Source organism: Salvelinus fontinalis, chromosome 5 (assembly GCF_029448725.1).
Source record: "Salvelinus fontinalis isolate EN_2023a chromosome 5, ASM2944872v1, whole genome shotgun sequence".
Taxonomy (NCBI): Eukaryota; Metazoa; Chordata; class Actinopteri; order Salmoniformes; family Salmonidae; genus Salvelinus; species Salvelinus fontinalis.
The window spans coordinates 54,309,084-54,330,027 of record NC_074669.1 but is presented as its reverse complement, the minus strand read 5'-3'; the positions used below and the strand labels follow the sequence as shown (position 1 = coordinate 54,330,027).

At 43.8% G+C, this 20,944-nt stretch overlaps 2 protein-coding genes across 2 annotated transcripts; both read left to right on the top strand.

The window, feature by feature from the left end:
- The first annotated feature begins 81 nt into the window (after positions 1-81).
- Positions 82-4,987, top strand: LOC129855849 (mucin-2-like). Its single transcript, XM_055923913.1, has one exon. The coding sequence runs from the start codon at positions 221-223 to the stop codon at positions 4,292-4,294; it is 4,074 nt and encodes a 1,357-aa protein (XP_055779888.1). The 5' UTR covers positions 82-220; the 3' UTR covers positions 4,295-4,987.
- Positions 4,988-8,773: 3,786 nt separating this feature from the next.
- LOC129855851 (mucin-2-like) lies at positions 8,774-15,680 on the top strand. Its single transcript, XM_055923914.1, has 6 exons — positions 8,774-9,562; positions 9,754-9,818; positions 10,014-10,168; positions 10,584-11,147; positions 14,244-14,566; positions 15,621-15,680. Exons 1-4 carry the CDS (start codon positions 8,924-8,926, stop codon positions 11,084-11,086), a joined length of 1,362 nt encoding a protein of 453 aa, XP_055779889.1. The 5' UTR covers positions 8,774-8,923; the 3' UTR covers positions 11,087-11,147; positions 14,244-14,566; positions 15,621-15,680.
- The last annotated feature ends 5,264 nt before the right edge of the window (positions 15,681-20,944 follow it).

Here is a 20,944-nt window from a genome sequence, read left to right as displayed (position 1 = left end):
TCCCACAACAACCACAGCTGCTCCCACAACAACCACAGCTGCTCTAACAACAACCACAGCTGCTCCAACAACGACGACAGCTTCTGCCACAACAACAACAGCTGTCCCCACAATAACAACAGCTGCACCCACAACAGACACAGTTGCACCCACAACAACCACAGCTGCTCCCACAACAACCACAGTTTCTCCAACAACAATCACAGCTGCTCCAACAACAATGACAGCTTCTTCCACAACAACCACAGCTGCTACCACAACAACCACAGCTGTTCCCACAACCACCACTGCTCCAACAACAACCACTGTTGCTCCAACAACAATGACAGCTACTTCCACAACAACCACAGCTGCTCCCACAACAACCACAGCTGCTCCCACAACAACCACCACTGCTCCAACAACAACCACAGTTGCTCCAACAACAACCACAGCTGCTCCAACAACAACGACAGCTACTTCCACAACAACCACAGCTGCTCCCACAACAACCACAGCTGCTCCACCAACAACCACCATTGCTCCAACAACAACCACAGTTGCTCCAACAACAATCACAGCTGTTCCCACAAAAACCACCACTGATCTAACAACAACCACAGTTGCTCCCACAACAACCACAGCTGCTCCCACAACAACCACAGCAGCTCCCACAACAACAACAACAACTACAGCTGCTCCCACAACAACCACATTTGCTCCAACAGCAACCACAGCTGCTCCAACAACAACCACAGCTACTTCCACAACAACCACAGCTGTTCCCACAACAAACACAGCTGCTCCCACAACAACCACCACTGCTCTAACAACAACGACAGCTACTTCCACAACAATCACAGCTGCTCCCAAAACAACCGAAGCTGCTCCCACAATAACCACAGCTGCTCCCACAACAACCACAGCTGCTCCCACAACAATCACCACTGCTCTAACAATAACCACAGCTGCTCCAACAACAACGACAGATTCTGCCACAACAACAACAGCTGTCCCCACAATAACAACAGCTGCACCCACAACAGACACAGTTGCACCCACAACAACCACAGCTGCTCCCACAACAACCACAGTTTCTCCAACAACAATCACAGCTGGTCCAACAACAATGACAGCTACTTCCACAACAACCACAGCTGCTCCCACAACAACCACAGCTGCTCCCACAACCACCACTGCTCCAACAACAACCACAGTTGCTCCAACAACAACCACAGCTGCTCCAACAACAACGACAGCTACTTCCACAACAACCACAGCTGCTCCCACAACAACCACAGCTGCTCCCACAACAACCACCACTGCTCCAACAACAACCACAGCTACTTCAACAACAACCACAGATGCTCTAACAACAACGACAGCTACATCCACAACAACAACAGCTGTCCCCACAACAACAACAGCTGCTCCCACAACATCCACAGTTGCTCCAACAACAATCACAGCTGCTCCAACAACAATGACAGCTACTTCCACAACAACCACAGCTAATCCCACAACAACCACCACTGCGCCAACAACAACCACAGTTGCTCCAACAACAACCACAGCTGCTCCAACAACAACCACAGCTACTTCAACAACAACCACAGCTGCTCCCACAACAACCACAGCTGCTCCCACAACAACAACAACCACAGCTGCTCCCACAACAACCACAGTTGCTCCAACAACAACCACAGCTGCTCCAACAACAACCACAGCTACTTCCACAACAACCACAGCTGCTCCCACAACAACCACAGTTGCTCCAATTACAACCACAGCTGCTCGAACAACAACGACAGCTACTTCCACAACAACCACAGGTCTTCCCACAACAACCACAGCTGCTCCCACAACAACCACAGCTGCTCCCACAAGTACCACAGCTGCTCCCACAGCAACTACCAGTGCTCTAACAACAACCACCGTTGCTCCAACAACAACGACAGCTACTTCCACAACAACCACAGGTGCTCCCACAACAACCACAGCAGCTCCCACAACAACCACCACTGATCTAACAACAACCATAGCTGCTCCCACAACAACCACAGTTGCTCCCACAACAACCACAGCTGCTCCAACAACAATGACAGCTACATCCACAACAACCACAGCTGCTCCCACAACAACCACCACTGCTTTTACAACAACCACAGTTGCTCCAACAACAACCACAGCTGCTCCAACAACAACGACAGCTACTTCCACAACAACCACAGCTGTTCCCACAACAACCACAGCTGCTCCCACAACAACCACCATTGCTCCAACAACAACCACAGTTGCTCCAACAACAATCACAGCTGTTCCCACAACAACCACCACTGATCAAACAACAACCACAGTTGCTCCCACAACAACCACAGCTGCTCCCACAACAACCACAGCTGCTCCCACAACAACAACAAATACAGCTGCTCCCACAACAACCACAGTTGCTCCAACAACAACCACAGCTGCTTCAACAACAACCACAGCTACATCCACAACAGCCACAGCTTTTCCCACAACAACAACAGCTGCTCCCACAACAACCACAGCTGCTCCGACAACAACCACAGCTGCTCCCACAACAATCACCACTGCTCTAACAATAACCACAGCTGCTCCAACAACGACAACAGCTTCTGCCACAACAACAACAGCTGTCCCCACAATAACAACAGCTGCACCCACAACAGACACAGTTGCACCCACAACAACCACAGCTGCTCCCACAACAACCACAGTTTCTCCAACAACAATCACAGCTGCTCCAACAACAATGACAGCTGCACCCACAACAACCACAGCTGCTACCACAACAACCACAGCTGCTCCCACAACCACCACTGCTCCAACAACAACCACTGTTGCTCCAACAACAATGACAGCTACTTCCACAACAACCACAGCTGCTCCCACAACAACCACAGCTGCTCCCACAACAACCACCACTGCTCCAACAACAACCACAGTTGCTCCAACAACAATCACAGCTGCTCCAACAACAACGACAGCTACTTCCACAACAACCACAGCTGCTCCCACAACAACCACAGCTGCTCCACCAACAACCACCATTGCTCCAACAACAACCACAGTTGCTCCAACAACAATCACAGCTGTTCTCACAAAAACCACCACTGATCTAACAACATCCACAGTTGCTCCCACAACAACCACAGCAGCTCCCACAACAACAACAACTACAGCTGCTCCCACAACAACCACAGTTGCTCCAACAGCAACCACAGCTGCTCCAACAACAACCACAGCTACTTCCACAACAACCACAGCTGTTCCCACAACAAACACAGCTGCTCCCACAACAACCACCACTGCTCTAACAACCACAGTTGCTCCCATAACAACCACAGCTGCTCCCACAACAACCACAGCTGCTCCCACAACAATCACCACTGCTCTAACAACAACCACAGCTGCTCCAACAACAACGACAGATTCTGCCACAACAACAACAGCTGTCCCCACAATAACAACAGCTGCACCCACAACAGACACAGTTGCACCCACAACAACCACAGCTGATCCCACAACAACCACAGTTTCTCCAACAACAATCACAGCTGCTCCCACAACAACCACAGCTGCTCCCACAACCACCACTGCTCCAACAACAACCACAGTTGCTCCAACAACAACCACAGCTGCTCCAACAACAACGACAGCTACTTCCACAACAACCACAGCTGCTCCCACAACAACCACAGCTGCTCCCACAACAACCACAGCTGCTCCCACAACAACCACCACTGCTCCAACAACAACCACAGCTACTTCAACAACAACCACAGATGCTCTAACAACAACGACAGCTACATCCACAACAACAACAGCTGTCCCCACAATAACAACAGCTGCTCCCACAACATCCACAGTTGCTCCAACAACAATCACAGCTGCTCCAACCACAATGACAGCTACTTCCACAACAACCACAGCTGCTCCCACAACAACCACCACTGCGCCAACAACAACCACAGTTGCTCCAACAACAACCACAGCTGCTCCAACAACAACGACAGCTACTTCAACAACATCCACAGCTGCTCCCACAACAACCACAGCTGCTCCCACAACAAACACAGCTGCTCCCACAACAACCACAGATACATCCACAACAACCACAGCAGCTCCAACAACAACTTTAATTGGGCCTACAACAACCACAGATACTCAAACAACAACCAAAACTTCTCCAACATCAACCACAGCTTCTCCAACATCAACCACAGATGATCCAATAACAACCACAGTTGGTGCCACAACAACCACAGCTGCTCCCACAACAACAACATAATCTCCCACAACAACCACAGCTGTTCCAACAACAAACACAGCTGCTCCAACAACAATCACAGCTAATCCCACAACTACAACGGCTACTTACACAACATCCTCAGGTGTTCCCACAGCAACCACAGCTGCTCGGACAACAACCCCAGACGTTCCAACAACAAACACAGTTGCTCCAACAACAACCACAGCTGTTCCGATAACAACCACAGCTTCCCTAATTACAACCACAGCTGCTGCTACGACAACAACAGCTGCGGCAAAAACAATCATAACTGCTCAAACAACAACCACAGCTGCTCCCATAACAACTGCAGCTGCTCTCACAACAAACACAGCTTCTCCCATAACAAACACAGCGGATCCAACAGCAACCCCAGATGTTCCAACAACAACCATAGCTGCTCCCACAACAACCACAGCTGCTCCAACAACAACTAAAATAGGGGCTACAACAACCACAGATACTCCAACAACAACCACATCTGCTCCCACAACAACCACATCTGCTCCAAAAACAACCACAGCCGCTCCCACAACAACCACAGAATCTCCCACAACAACCACAGTCACTACTTCAAAAACCACAGAATCTCCGTAGCAACCACATCTGCTCTCAAAACAACCACAGCTGCTCCCACCACAACCACATCTGCTCCAACAACAACAACAGCTACTTCCACAACAACCACAGCTGTTCCCACAACAACCACAGCTGCTCCCACAACAACCACAGCTGTTCCCACAACAACCACAGCTGCTCCCACAACAACCACCACTGCTCTACAACAACCACAGTTGCTCCAACAACAACCACAGCTGCTCCAACAACAACGACAGCTACTTCCACAACAACCACAGCTGCTCACACAACAACCACAGCTGCTCCCACAACAACCACAGCTGCTCCAACAACAACCACAGCTGCTCCCACAACAATCGCCACTGCTCTAACAACAACCATAGCTGCTCCAACAATAACGACAGCTTCTGCCATAACAACAACAGCTGTCCCCAAAACAATCACAGTTGCACCCACAACAACCACAGCTGCTCCCACAACAACCACAGCTGCTCCCACAACAACCACAGCTGCTCCCACAACAACCACAGACACATCCACAACAACTACAGCAGCTCCATCGACAACTTCAATCGGGGTTACAACAACCACAGATACTCAAACAACAACCAAAACTTCTCCAACATCAACCACAGCTTCTCCAACAACAACCACAGATGCTCCAATAACAACCACAGTTGGTCCCACAACAACCACAGCTGCTCTCAAAACAACCACAGCTGCTCCCACAACAACAACATAATCTCCCACAACAACCACAGCTGTTCCAACAACAACCACAGCTGCTCAAACCACAACCACAACTCATCCAACAACAACCACAGCTGCTCCCAAAACAACCACAGATACATCCACAACAACCACAGCTGCTGCTACGACAACTACAATTGGGGCTACAACAACCACAACAGCTCCAACGACAACCACAACTGCCCCCACATCAACCAAAGCTTCTCCAACAAAATCACAGCTGGTCCAACAACAACCACAACAGCTCCAACGACAACTACAATTGGGGCTACAACAACAACAGACACTCCAACAACAACCATAACCACTCCCACATCAACCACAGGTTCTCCAACAACAACCACAGCTGCTCTCACAACAACCACAGCTGATCTCACAACATCCACAGCTTCTCCAAAAACAACCAAAGCTGCTCCCACAGCAACCACAGCTTCTCCAACAACAACCACAGCTGCTCCCACAACAACCACAGCTGCTCTCACAACAACCACAGCTGCTCCCACAACAACCACAGAATCTCCCACAACAACCACAGTCGCTACTTCAAAAACCACAGCTGCTCCCACATCAACCACCTCTGCTCCAACAACAACCACCTCTGCTCCAACAACAACCACAACTGCTCCCGCAGCAACCACAGCTGCTATCACAACAACCACAGCTGCTCTCACAACAACCACAGCTGCTCCCACAACAACCACAGCTGCTCCCACAACAACCACAGCTGCTCTCACAAGAACTACAGTCGCTACTTCAAAAACAACAGCTTCTCCCACAGAAACCAAAGCTGTTCCCAAAACAACCACAGCTGTTCCCAAAACAACCACAGCTGTTCCCACAACAACCACAGCTACTCCCACAGCTACTCCCACAGCAACCACAGAATCTCCCACAACAACCACAGATTCTCCCACAACAACCATTGCTGCTCCAACAACAACCACAGTTGCTCCCACAGCAACCGCGGGTGCTCCCACCACAACCACAGCTTCTCTTACAACAACCACAGTCGCTACATCAAAAACCACAGTTGCTCCCACAACAACAATAGCTGCTCTCACAACAACCAAAGCTGTTCCCACAACTACCGCAGCTACTCCCACAACAACCACAAAATCTCCCTCAACAACCACAGCCATCCCCACAACACCCACAGCTGCTCCCACACCACCACAGGAGCTCCAACCACAACTAAAAATGCGGCTACAACAACCACAGACTCTCCAAAAACAACCACAGCTGCTCAAACAACAACCACAGTTGCTCTACCAACAACCACAGCTGCTCCCACAACAACCACAGCTGCTCTAACAACAACCACAGATGCTCCCAAAACAACAACAGCATCTCCAACGACACCTACAATTTTGGCTACTACATCCACAGATACTCCAACGACAACCACAACTGCCCCCACATCAACCAAAGCTTCTCCAACCACAATCACAGCTGGTCCAACAACAACCACAACAGCTCCAACGACAACTACAATTGGGGCTACAACAACCACAGACAGTCCAACAACAACCATAACCACTCCCACATCAACCACAGCTTCTCCAACAACAACCACAGATGCTCCAACAACAACAACAGTTGGTCCCAAAACAACCACAGCTGCTCTCCAACAACCACGGCTGATCTCACAACAACCACAGCTTCTCCAAAAACAACCAAAGCTGCTCCCACATCAACCACAGCTGCTCTCACAGCAACCACAGCTTCTCCAACAACAACCACAGCTGCTCCCACATCAACCACAGCTGCTCTCACAACAACCACAGCTGCTCCCACATCAACCACAGCTGCTCTCACAACAACCACAGCTGCTCCCACATCAACCACAGCTGCTCTCACAGCAACCACAGCTTCTCCAACAACAACCACAGCTGCTCCCACATCAACCACAGCTGCTCTCACAACAACCACAGAATCTCCCACAACAACCACAGTCGCTACTTCAAAAACCACAGCTGCTCCCACAACAACCACAGCTGCTCCCACAACAACAACAGCTGCTCTCACAACAACCACAGCTGCTCCCACAACACCCACATAATCTCCCACAACAACCACAGTCACTACTTCAAAAACCACAGCTGCTCCCACAACAACCACCTCTGCTCCAACAACAACCACCTCTGCTCCAACAACAACCACAGCTTCTCCCACAGCAACCACAGCTGTTCACAACAACCATTGCTGCTCCAACAACAACCACAGTTGCTCCCAAAGCAACCACAGGTGCTCCCACCACAACCACAGCTTCTCCTACAACAACCACAGTCGCTACTTCAAAAACCACAGTTGTTCCCACAACAACAACAGCTGCTCTCACAACAACCAAAGCTGTTCCCACAACTACCACAGCTACTCCCACAACAACCACAAAATCTCCCTCAACAACCACAGCCATCCCCACAACACCCACAGCTGCTCTCATACCACCACAGGAGCTCAAAACCACAGCTAAAAATGCGGCTACAACAACCACAGACTCTCCAAAAAAAACCACAGCTGCTCACACAACAACCACAGCTGCTCACACAACAACCACAGTTGCTCTACCAACAACCACAGCTGCTCCCACAACAACCACAGCTGCTCTAACAACAACCACAGATGCTCCCAAAACAACAACAGCATCTCCAACGACAACTACAATTTTGGCTACTACATCCACAGATACTCCAACGACAACCACAACTGCTCCCACTTCAACCACAGCTTCTCCAAAAACAACCACAGCTGCTCCAACAACAACCACAGCAGCTCCAACAACAACTACAATTGGGGCAACAACAACCACAACTGCTCCCACATCAACCATCGCTTCTTCAACAACAACCACAGCTTCTCCAACAACAACCACAGCTGCTCCAACAACAACCACAGTTGTACCCACAACAACAACATCTGCTCTCACAACAACCACAGTTGTTCCCACAATAACCACAGCTGCTACCAAAGCAAGCACAGAATCTCCCACAACAACCACAGTCACTACTTCAAAAACCACAGCTGCTCCCACAGCAACCACAGCTGCTCCCATCACAACCACAGCTGTTCCAACAACAACCAAAACTGCTCCAACAACAACCACAGCTGCTCCCACACCATCACAGATACATCCACAATAACCACAGCCATCCCCTTAACACCCACAGCTGCTCCCTCAACAACCACAGATACATCCACAACAACCACAGCCATCCCCTTAACACTCACAGCTGTTCCCACAAAACCACAGCAGCTCCAACGATACCTACAATTGGGGCTACAACAACCACAGACACTCCAATGACAACCACAACTGCTCCAACATCAACCACAACTTCTCCAACAACAACCACAGCTGCTCCCACAGCAACCGCAGCTGCTCCCACAACAACCACAGAATCTCCCACAGCAACCACAGTCGCTACGTCAAAAACCACAGCTGCACCCACAGCAACCACAGCTTCTCCAACAACAACCACAGCTGCTCCCACTACAACCACAGCTGCTGTCACAACAACCCCATCTGCTCCAACAACAACCACAGCTGTTCCCACAACAACCACAGCTGCTCCCACAACAACCACAGAATCTCCCACAACCACCACAGTCGCTACTTCAAAAACCACAGCTGCTCCCACAGCAACCACAGCTGCTCCCACAACAACTTCAGAATCTCCCACAACAACCACAGATTCTCCCACAACAACCATTGCTGCTCCAACAACCACAGTTGCTCCCACAGCAACCACAACTACTCTAACAACAACCACAGCTGCTCTGACCACAGTTACAACTGGTTCTTCAACCACTACCAAAACACCGACCCCTCCACCACCAGAGGTTAAGTTGGAGTTCAAATTTGAGCAAAACTTCACAGCAGAGTTGAATAATGCATCTTCAGCAGAGTTCAAAGCATTAGTAACCAGTGTGGCTACAGCGGTAAATTCTGTTTTACTTTCCACTCTTTTAATACTGTTCACCTTCATTTGTACAGTTTCTTAAAGGGGCATTTCATCCCCCAAATAAGTTTTCATATTTGTCATTATGTCAGACACATTCCCTCAAATTGTTTATGTCAATGTTTCAGTTCTCAAGACAAATTGCTAAAATTGCTTATATTACTTTTACAGCTGGACACAGTTTATCGAAACAAATATGGATCCAGTTTTAATCGCACAGAGGTTCTAGGTTTCAGGTACATAGTTATTCTTTAGTTTTTATTTAGATTTTGGGCCATTATTGGAATACATTTTAGACATTGTATTCATCAATTAATTTAAAGGGAAATCATTCATTTGTGGTAGTGTTCATATCTGTCATAGCATTTAAATATGAATTGGCTTTACTGATGGTATCATATTATTATTTTTTTCATTTTGTTGTGTTCCAGTCAAGGTTCGATTGAGGTAAACGCTGACCTGATATTTAACAATGCCAGCTCAGTCCCTGAGTCCAGTGCAGTGGTTGCAACCTTGATAGAGAATGTCTCAAGCAACAGCTCTTATATCTCTCTCCCACTGAACACAACTTCTATCGTGGCAACAAGTACGACACCTTAATATTGTACATTCTAAATTACTTAGTATTTCCCTACACTCTCTCTACCTCATGTGTTTTAAAGACCAAGTATTCATACAGCTGCACTTCTTTATATGTCTGCATTTTACTTTCCTAAGTTTGAGTATATTAAATTAATTATGGTTATCTGGTCTCTATATTACTTAACTGTTTAACATCATAAGAATATTTTAACAACTGAAACAAATTCCTAGAAAAGATTATTGATTGGACATTAAGTAATCTATTCTATCTTGTCATGTCACAACACAATTCTGATAGTTAACAGTGATCAGATGTTGTCGAAGCTGTGTGCAATGCTTAATGTTCATTTTTTCTTTAAGATCAATACATCTTTTTGTTATATACACATAATGATATCTGATGATTTACTATCTTGCAGGTGTTGTTTCAACCTCAGCTCCAACTCCTACTTCTACTCCAGATCCTCCAATATCAGAACCATATACGGTCATGAACGCATATTCGGCCCCTTCAAACAGGTCAACTACAACCATGGTTGTCAATGCAACATCGGATCGTGTGAACATGTCAACAACACACATAGTGCCCAATGGAACATCAGCATCCATAAATGTGTTAACATCAGCCCAAAATGCTGTCAATGTCACATCAGGACCTGTAACACAAAGCAATACAACTGCAACCCCATCATTGTCAACTTCCCCAGTAGTCAATGCAACTACTGCAGTAGTAAACTACCGCAACTATTGCAGTAGTAAAAACATCTTTATCTCCAACTCCCCGATTACCAACTACGCCGGTACCAACTACCCCAGTACCAACTACCCAAGTGCCAACTACAATGGCATCCCCTGCAACAGAGGCGCCACTGACCAGCCCACAACTGTCACTGCAGTTCAGCCTGACATCTACCTTCAATAGCTCTCTGAGCAACAGCAGTTCACCAGAGTTCCTGGCATTGGCAAATCATGTGACTACACAGGTAACTTTAATTCGATTTAATACAGTGTCGTTAGTTGTTTGAAAGGAGCTTCACAAAATCATAATCATGATCATCGTCATGGTCATCTTTGTCAAAATTCATCATATGGCATCTTGATACCAGCCTTACATTATTGAATTGTTATCATAATATAATTTGTTCAAGGCTCAATTTGGAGCCAGATTCAATCGAACTGTTGTCAATAGTTTCCGGTGGGTACATAATTATCATCTGAATGACTTTGAAACAGTGTGGATGATGGAGAAAAATAACATTTCTATGTGTATTGTTATTTAGTATGCCATGGGAGTGGGATGTTACTGAAGTAACGCTTGCAAAGGATCTTAACATTTTTCTCATATTATTTTCAGGTCAGGGTCAATTGTGGTGGAGTCTACGTTGATATTCAACAACATCAGCTCAGTGCCTAACAATAGTCTGGTAGCACAAACTTTACAAACTGCCATTACTTCCAACACGTCTGGCCTGACCTTACCTATCAATTCATCCTCCATTGTGGTCACACGGAAGACAATTCACCAACACATCACTTTACTTATTCTCACACACTCAAAACACTAGATGGTGTAGAAAAGAGAGGGCTGCCTCGTTTCTAGTTCTTAGGAAACTTTGCAGTGTTTCGTTTTTAATGTATTTTTTCTTACATTGTTAGCCTAGAAAATGTTATGTGTTATTTATTACAGCTGTGAAGCACTATTAGATATCAGAGCTATGGTACCTCACCAGCACTACCAACATTACGACCAGCATTACGAGTATATTATTTGCTAATGTTCAGTCCCTGGATAACAACATTGACGAGATCAGGGAAGGGGTTTCTTTCCAGAGAGACATCAGGGATTGTAACATACTCTGTTTCACGGAAACATGGCTCTCTCGGGATATACTGTCGGAGTTGGTCCAGCCATCTGCATTATCAGTTCATCGCACCGACAGGAATAAACATCTCTCCGGGAAGAAGAAGGACGGGGATGTATGTTTCATGATTAACAACAAATGATGTAATTGTGATAACATACAGGAACTCAAGTCCTTTTGTTCACCCGACCTAGAATACCTCACAATCAAATGTATATCCCCCCTCATGCCGATACCACGACGACCCTCAAGTGACTTCACTGGACTTTATGCAAACTGGAAACAATACATCCTAAAGCTGCATTTATTTTAGCTGGAGATTTGAACAAAGCAAATTTGAGAATAAGGCTGCTTAAATTCTATCAGCATATTAACTGTAGTACTCATGCTGCTAAAACACTAGACCACTGTTACTCCAGCTTCCAGGATGCATACAAGGCCCTCCCGCGCCCTCCTTTCGGCAAATCTGACCACAACTCCATTTTGCTGCTCCCTTCCTATAGGCAGAAACTCCAACTGTTAGTACCCGTGCTGAGGACTATTCAACGCTGGTCTGACCAATCGGAATCCACGCTTCAAGACTGTTTTGATCACGCGGACAGGGATATGTTCCGGGTAGCTTACGAGAATAATATGGCCGAATTCACTGAAACGGTAACTGAGTTTATCAGGAAGTGTATAGGAATGTTGTACCCACTGTGACTATTAAAACCTACCCCAACCAGAGACCGTGGATAGATGGCAGCATTCGCTCAAAACAGAAAACACGTACCACCGCATTTAAACAAGGCAAGGTGACTGGGAATATGTAAGAATACAAATAGAGTAGTCATTCCCTACACAAGGCAATCAAACAGGAAAAACGTCAGTATAGAGACAGAGTGGAATCGCAATTCAACTGCTCAGACACAAGGTCTACAGACAATCATGGACTACAGAAGGAAAACCAGCCATGTCGCGGACACCGACGTCTTGCTCATTGGTTACTAACACAATGCAATGAAGGGTCCCTAGTGGACAAAACCGATATGACGGCTTGGTAGACAATGGAAAGGTGTGGGGACAGATACAGAGTGGGAAAGACATAATGGGACCAACTAAACACAGTTGATAATTAGGCTCATTGAAATGATAATACTTTTCACATGAACAGCCGCTCATTTGAAAAGAGTTGCAATATATATATTCACGCCTGTATGTCTCTTTGTTGAAAACTTCGGTCTGTCTGCTGGAGAGTCGGTCAACAGAAATTCTCTGGCTGTGTCCACCAGAGATCTAAGTCTTTCATAGTTGTAGCTCTGTTATAATGGATACGTCAGACATACCTATGGTTGTTCGATAGGGAAATGTTCTCCAGAATGAATCTTTCAGAGTACCATTCGGTCGTTTGATTGTGAAATGTTCTCCTCTCGTCTTCGCTCGAGTTTCCTAGTCTATTTCATATATACAGCTGCAGACTGTGAATCTGTAGTCTTTAGTTTTGTAGATTTCTTAACCATTCATGACGTCCGGTTCAACACTGTCTGCCTGCTTGTTCTATAGAGTAGTTGCGATTTCAACTTGGGGAGTCCCGTCCCTGCGTTTTCTTGACTAATTGTACATTTTGTCATGAGGGGGTTTTATGGACTCGGGGGAAAAGGGGTGTTCCCTCCTTTTGTCATAATGTCTGTGCTTACGTGGGCGTGGCCACTGACTTGGTTAAGACTTCATATGAAAAACAATTCTCTAATTTTGAAGGCTAACATCACATTACATCTTCTCACAAATAGTTTCATATTTAATCATATCAGTTACCCAAAATGTGGGTGTGACCCTGACAACTGGGAAATATATGCGTTGAAAGAAACAGTTATGTTGTTATTCTGTCCTTCATGAGATCCCAAAACACAGCTGATCTGACACATCATCTCATATTTTTATGAAGTTATTCGATAATATTCTACTGTATCTTAGTCTATGCCACTCTGACATTGCTCACCCATATATTTATATATTCTTAATTCCATTCGTTACTTAGATTTGTGTGTTTTCGGAATATGTTGTGAAATTGTTAGATATTACTTGTTAGATATTGCTGCACTGTCGGAACCAGAAGCACAAGCATTTCTCTACACACACAGTAACATCTGCTAAACACGTGTATGTGACTAATAAAATTGTATTTGATTTGATTTCTTGCAATATGTAAACATTGCATTGAATGTTGCAATTTTGCAGGTGCTACTACAATGACTAGTGCAACCACCTCCACTGCAACAACTGCTGCTCCAACTGCAGCTGTGACCACCACCACTCTGGCAGATGTCACCACGACCCCTCCAGCAGTGGCCAAAACCACTACCACCGCTGTTCTGGCAGCAACCACCACCACCACCGCTGTTCCGGCAGCAGCCACCACCACTGTTGCATCAACTGACCCTCCATCTTCTAGTGAAGGAACCCTGCTTCTTCGGTTCAGTCTCAATCAAATGTTCACCTTGGATCTTGCCAACCCGTCCTCTTCAGCATTCAAGACTCTGGCTGGCAAAGTGGTCTTGGAGGTAAGTATCCAGATCCCTTTTCATCAATACACACCACACCAAAGAGACGGGATATGAGTGGGCATCCTATTGTTAGATAGAACCAAAGATTATTCAGTACAAAGATGTCGTACTCTGGGACCTCCACATTGAGAACAATGTCCAGACTTTTTTTACGGTCTTCTTAGTGGACATGGGCCCTTGTACCTGCCTATCAGCTATTATGGGCAACAGAGAGTACAATGTGCACAACATGGGAAACATTTACAGTTTTGCATGTCGGTAATCAAGTCATTAAGATATACACCTTTTAAATGAAGAAATACAGCCAGTGTGATGCATTTTGCATCATATGAAGCAAACGCAGCACCTGCTGTGTTTCTGTATTTTGAAGGTTAAATATCTTAAAAATGTGATTGCTGACATGCAAACATTTTTGGAAGTATTTCAACAATGGACTGACGAAACAAATACCAAAAGACAGTTTTAGAGTGGCGTTTGCCTAACTTTGAAATTTTGAGCAACTACGAAATTTGATGTTGTATAGCAAGTCAGCACTCATGTATAGCATGACACATTTTCCGTTAAATGTTAAGGTTTTGGATAGGGTGAAAACAGTAAATTTAGGCATTCATTCTGAAAGGTTAAGTTAACGGTTAATGTTTGGGATAGATTTGAAACAAAAAATAAAAAACTAGTGCCTACAACTGGTATTGAACAACCTTCGAATCCAGAGTCATGGGATTATGGGATTTCTTAACATCCTTAGTACATGGACAGGCATCCAATTTTAAAGTCAATTGTGAGCAATCTGTCGGGATTGCTTCTGTGACATCAAAGTGTTATTTATTAAAAATCCTCAACATCTCATCTTTCAGAACACATCAAGTCCTCTTGATTTACACCATTCCCCTCTCTCAGACAAAAAAACAGCTAAAGTATCCCAATTAGCAAATGGGTCTGGGGCACCTTCTTGTAACGCTTGGTGTTTTGACTCTGTGAGTTCTGGCCCTGTTTTAATTTTTACGCAATTTATGTTAAGCTTTGGTAATCATATTTTAATATTTCAATGCAGGTGAACAAGATTTTTGCTAGAACCCCAAGCTTCCTTCATTCCATTGTCAACTCATTCAAGTAAGTATGAATTCTCATTACCGACTGACTTAAAAACTTTGATGATGACAGTGATGATAGTGATTTCTGTGGGTTGTCCATTTTCTTTCCTAGGAATGGATCTGTAGTTACCAACATGACTCTCGTGTTCAAAACCAAATCTTCGGTTCCAAATGCATGCAGCGCATAGGCAACTTTCACCATCAGTCCCACCTCCCTGAACATCCTACCGGGAAGCGTCAATGTTGGTATGTATTAATCGTCACCATACAACTACACATCTGTAAGAGCAAAGTCAACATTTGAACAGAAACATGAAAAGACAATCCACTTTCATCTTTCACTGAACCATATCTCTATTTTTCCTACTTTTTCAGAGTCATCAGTCAATTCAGGAAGTGCTCCCCGACCCACTGCCTTCTGTCTGGATTTCCTGCCTCTCACATTGGCACTGCTAATGGTACAGTTGCTGGCTAACTAATAGCCTGTGTCATAGCTCCTGTGGCATTGGTTTCACCAATGAACGGTTTTCCAGCTCTCATAGAGACAGCCTTAAGATTAAGGAACTGCTTTGGCAGAAGAATGCACAATGGATTGTGCCTGTGTCAATTGGCAAAATAGATATGTATTTCATGTACATTCCCCCAAGTCCATACACAAACAAAAACACACCTAATTGTACTTTTTGATGTCAAGTATGATATTTGTGACATTCCTTAAGAATTCATATAGTTTTTTTCTGCTTTGTGAATATTGCATATATCTTTTCTTTCAAGTGACTGTATTTATACTGAACCCTATTGGCTCTCAAAGACATGACTTATTTATTTGCATCTTGCACACAGCAGCTTGCACATGTTTTATCTGTTAGATTAATAAGGAAAATAACTGAAAGATTAGAAAACCTTTCCTACATCATGTGACATCCAAATCCTATTGTATAATTTTTTTGTTGTTTTTTTGTTATTTGATCATAGTTGCATTTTTATTTATTAACTGCTTGTAACTACTTTATATCTGCATTTAAATTCACCAAGACCAAATACCTTTTTGATATTTACTTTTTAGTTATTTTGGGCATAACACTGAAGTGTGTCAAAGGGGCTGAGGAACTATTGCTGACCACTGCACTGTTTTAAAAACATAGTAACTTCTTATCTTGTTAATATTCAATCCAATATGTAAAACTCGTAGAAGTACATTTTCTTCATTACTGTTTTAATATAATTATATTTTGGGTCATGTAATTGGGTTAAAAATGTATTAATACATTTACAGTATGAGTTACCATGTGAGTAACAATTTACAAACCTGCACCCCAAATTATGTTATGAACAGTAATCCTATATTTATCCTGAACAAAAATATAAATGCAACATGTAAAGTGTTGGTCCCATGTGTTGGGTTCTGAGAATATGAAATGTTACTTATTCATGTCACTGATGGAGTGCTAAGCTTTAGGGTCTACACCAGAAGTTAAGGGTTATAGGAGGAAGGTTTATAGTGTGTGCAACTAAGCTTGGAATGTGTTGAGTGCAGGGAAGTGATTACATGTGGCAGACATTGATAAGGGGAGAAGGGTGGAGATCTTTGAAACTAACAATGTCACTGAGGGAGAGTGGGTAATGTATAACCTTTACATTATGTCAGGATATGTTATTGTTAGCCATCAGGGATCCTCTGGGCGGAGAAGAGACACAGTCTGGTATCAATAACCATGACAGCCTTGAGTTGGGGAGGAGTGAGCACTTTGGGGTAGAGGTTAGATGAAGTGAGGAAGAACAGAAATCACTAAGGTTCTGTCTAGTAACAGGGATGCATTGGCTGTTCAGTTGTGGAGGAGGAGACAGCTTAGGAGAAGGGGTTAAATATCAGTGCTTGCGTGAAATGTATTTTTTGTCTGAATTACAGCTGTAACGACCCTTTGGGAAGAATTAAACTTGGTTAAGCTTCTCTAGTGTCCGTGAGTTAGGTTCTAGTTTTTCTAAATAAATAACACATGTTTCATGAGCTGAAATAAAAGATCCCAGAAGTGTTCCATAAGCAAAAAAAGCTTATTTTTCCCAAATGTTGTGCATACATTTGTTTACATCCCTGTTAGTGAGCATTTCTCCTTTGCCAAGATAATCCACCCCCCCATAACAGGTGTGGCATATGAACACTTTACATGTTGCATTTATACATTTGTTCAGTATACCTGTCCATCTATCTATTTATGTATCTATTTATCATTGAATAAACTTTGAATGAAACATTAAATAAACTTTTTTCTTTCTTTCAGAAAGTAGTGTTCCAATTTATAAACGCAGTAGAAAATGGTGACTTGAACTCAACATTGAGAAATACCAGTTCATATTCTGAGTGATACCATCAACAGGAATAATACTTAAAGTTCATTTAAAAAATGTGTGAGGTGTTGCAATGTGGTTATTCAAATTATAAAATACCTAATGCAACAAACGGAGTACAAAACTGAAGGGGATATCAATGACAGCAGGGGAAAGTGTGTAGATAGATCCATATGTCCAAGATGGGAAAATCCAGCACGTAACAGCATGATTTAGTGGAAATTCATTGAAAAAGACCATGAATCCATCAAAAACATAAAAGATGAGTGGTTAAGGAAGAAATGGGAAGCCAATATTGTCATACACTGCTCACACACTGCATGAGCACTATACTATAGCTTCTGAACACTACAGATATAGATCTCTTATTCAAAACCAAAAACGCAATATATATATATATATATATATACAGTGGGGAGAACAAGTATTTGAAACACAGCCGATTTTGCAGGTTTTCCTACTTACAAAGCATGTAGAGGTCTGTAATTTTTATCATAGGTACACTTCAACTATGAGAGATGGAGCACAAATAGAAAGCACAAATAGAGATAAAATGAATCACTAACCTTTGATGATCTTCATCAGATGACACTCATAGGACTTCATGTTACACAATACATGTATTTTTGTTTGATAAAGTACATATTTATATAAAAAAATCTGAGTTTACAATGGCGCGTTACATTCACTAGTTACAAAAACATCAAGTGATTTTGCATAGCCACATCATTTCAACATAAATACTCATCATAAATGTAGATGATAATACAAGTTATACCCATGGAATTATAGATATACCTCTCCTAAATGCGTTTTCCAATACATTTTTATTATATCATTTCCTTTTTTTGCATGAAATATATATTGATGTTTGAATTATTTATTTTATACAATCTTTTTGCTCATCTTTATCAAGGGTAAAAATAATGGGGGAGGGGACTGTCTCTCAACTGAAGAATTAAGTTCTTGCCATGTGGCTCTGCTTTTAGAGGATTGTGGGTAACTTAAAAAACATTTAATTTAAAAAACTCCTACAATGTTGTATGCTTGTTTTTCTAGAATGAAAAGTATATTTCTATATTATTACTAAGTAGCATAATATGGGGTGTAAGGGATGAACAAATATCAAAACTTTTGGGCAAATTGACGTTCAATGATGAGACCAACAATTCTCACCATCAGTAAACCTCTTGATTATTGCCTCTTCCTCTCACCCAAGAAAACTATATGGTCAGAAAGGAGCAGAAGCTCTGAGCTGTCACATCAGGCCCATGTGTACAACTTCTAACGAGGCAATTGTAGCATCCTGTAGTGGAGGGGGTCGATAGCTTCAAGTTCCTCGAAGTCCTCATCACTAAGGACCTTTCATAGTCCAAACATATCAACACAGTCATGAAGAGGGCATGACAATGCCTCTTACCCCTCAGGAGGCTGATCCTCAAAAATGTATACAGCTGCACCATTGAGAGCATCTTGACTGGCTGCATCACCGCTTGGTATGGTAACAACTTGGCATCCGACCGTAAAGGTGCGATAGAGGGTAGTACGTTAGGCCCAGTAGATCACTGGGGCCGAGTTTTCTTGACCTCTGTTACAGGCGGTGTCAGAAGAAAGTCCTAAAAAGTAATAGACTGTTCTCTCTGCTACCGCACACCAAGCAATTCCTTCTTTTCATTCTGTCATTTAGGTTAGTATTGTGGAGTAACTAAAATGTTGTTGATCCATCCTCAGTTTTCTCATATCACAACTATGAAACTCTGTAACTGTTTTAATAAGGATCGGACACATTTAAAAAAACATTTAGCCTAAAATGACATACCCAAATCTAACCCAAATCTGAAGCAAGGATATGCATCAATCGGTCCCTTCTTTGTGATATCCAATTGGTACTAACGATCTTGTGTCATCACTGCAACTACACTACAGACTTGGGAGAGGCAAAGGTTGAGAGTCCTCCGAAATACAATCCGGCCAGGCCGCACTGCTTCTTGTCACACCACTCACTTAACCCGGAAGCCAGCCGCACCAATGTGTCAGAGAAAACACTGTCCAACTGGCGACAAGTCAGCTCGAAGGCACCTGGTCCACTACCAGTAGTCACTAGAGTATCATGACAAAAGGAAATCCCGGCTGGCCAAAACCTCCCCTAACCCACACAATGCTGGGCCAATTGTGCGTCGCCCCATGGATCTCCCGGTCACGGCCGGCTGTGATACAGCCTGGAATCAAACCCAGGGCTCTTGTGGTACCTCAGCATTGAGATGTAGTGCATTAGACCGCTGCACCGCTCAGGAGGCCAATTGGTGCCCTTCTTCGCGAGGCATTGAAAAACTCTCTGGTCTTTCTGGTTGAATCTGTGCTTGAAATTCACTACTTGATTGAAGGACCTTAGAGATAATTGTATGTGTGGGGTAAAGAGATGGTGTAGTCATTCAACAATCATGTTAACCACTATTATCACAGTCCATGATATTTATTATGTGATTTGTAAAGCAAATTTTTACTCCTGAACTTATTTAGGCTTAAATAAGTATTGATTCCACAGCTTTAAATGTTTATTAATGTAAAACGTTTTCTACAAACAAAATTCCACTTTGACATTATTGACTATTGTTTGTAGATCAGTGACATAAAATCTACATGTAATCATTTTTAAACTGTAACAGTGACTGCACAATGCCACAAAGAAAAAGATACAGACTTGTTGAAGAAGCCATGGGTTGGCTGCAAGGCCCTTTATAGTTCAATTACTTCTAAAATTGAGCTTGGTAAATACAAAGATGTAGGACTGATCTGGGCTGCATTGTGTATGTCTGTAAACCTAATCCCATACTGTGTGACATAAATACATGACTAAGAATTAAAGAGAGAGTTAGAACCAGATCAGTTAATCAGAGGGTTAGAACCACATCAGTTAAAGACACCTAGGGTTGGAACC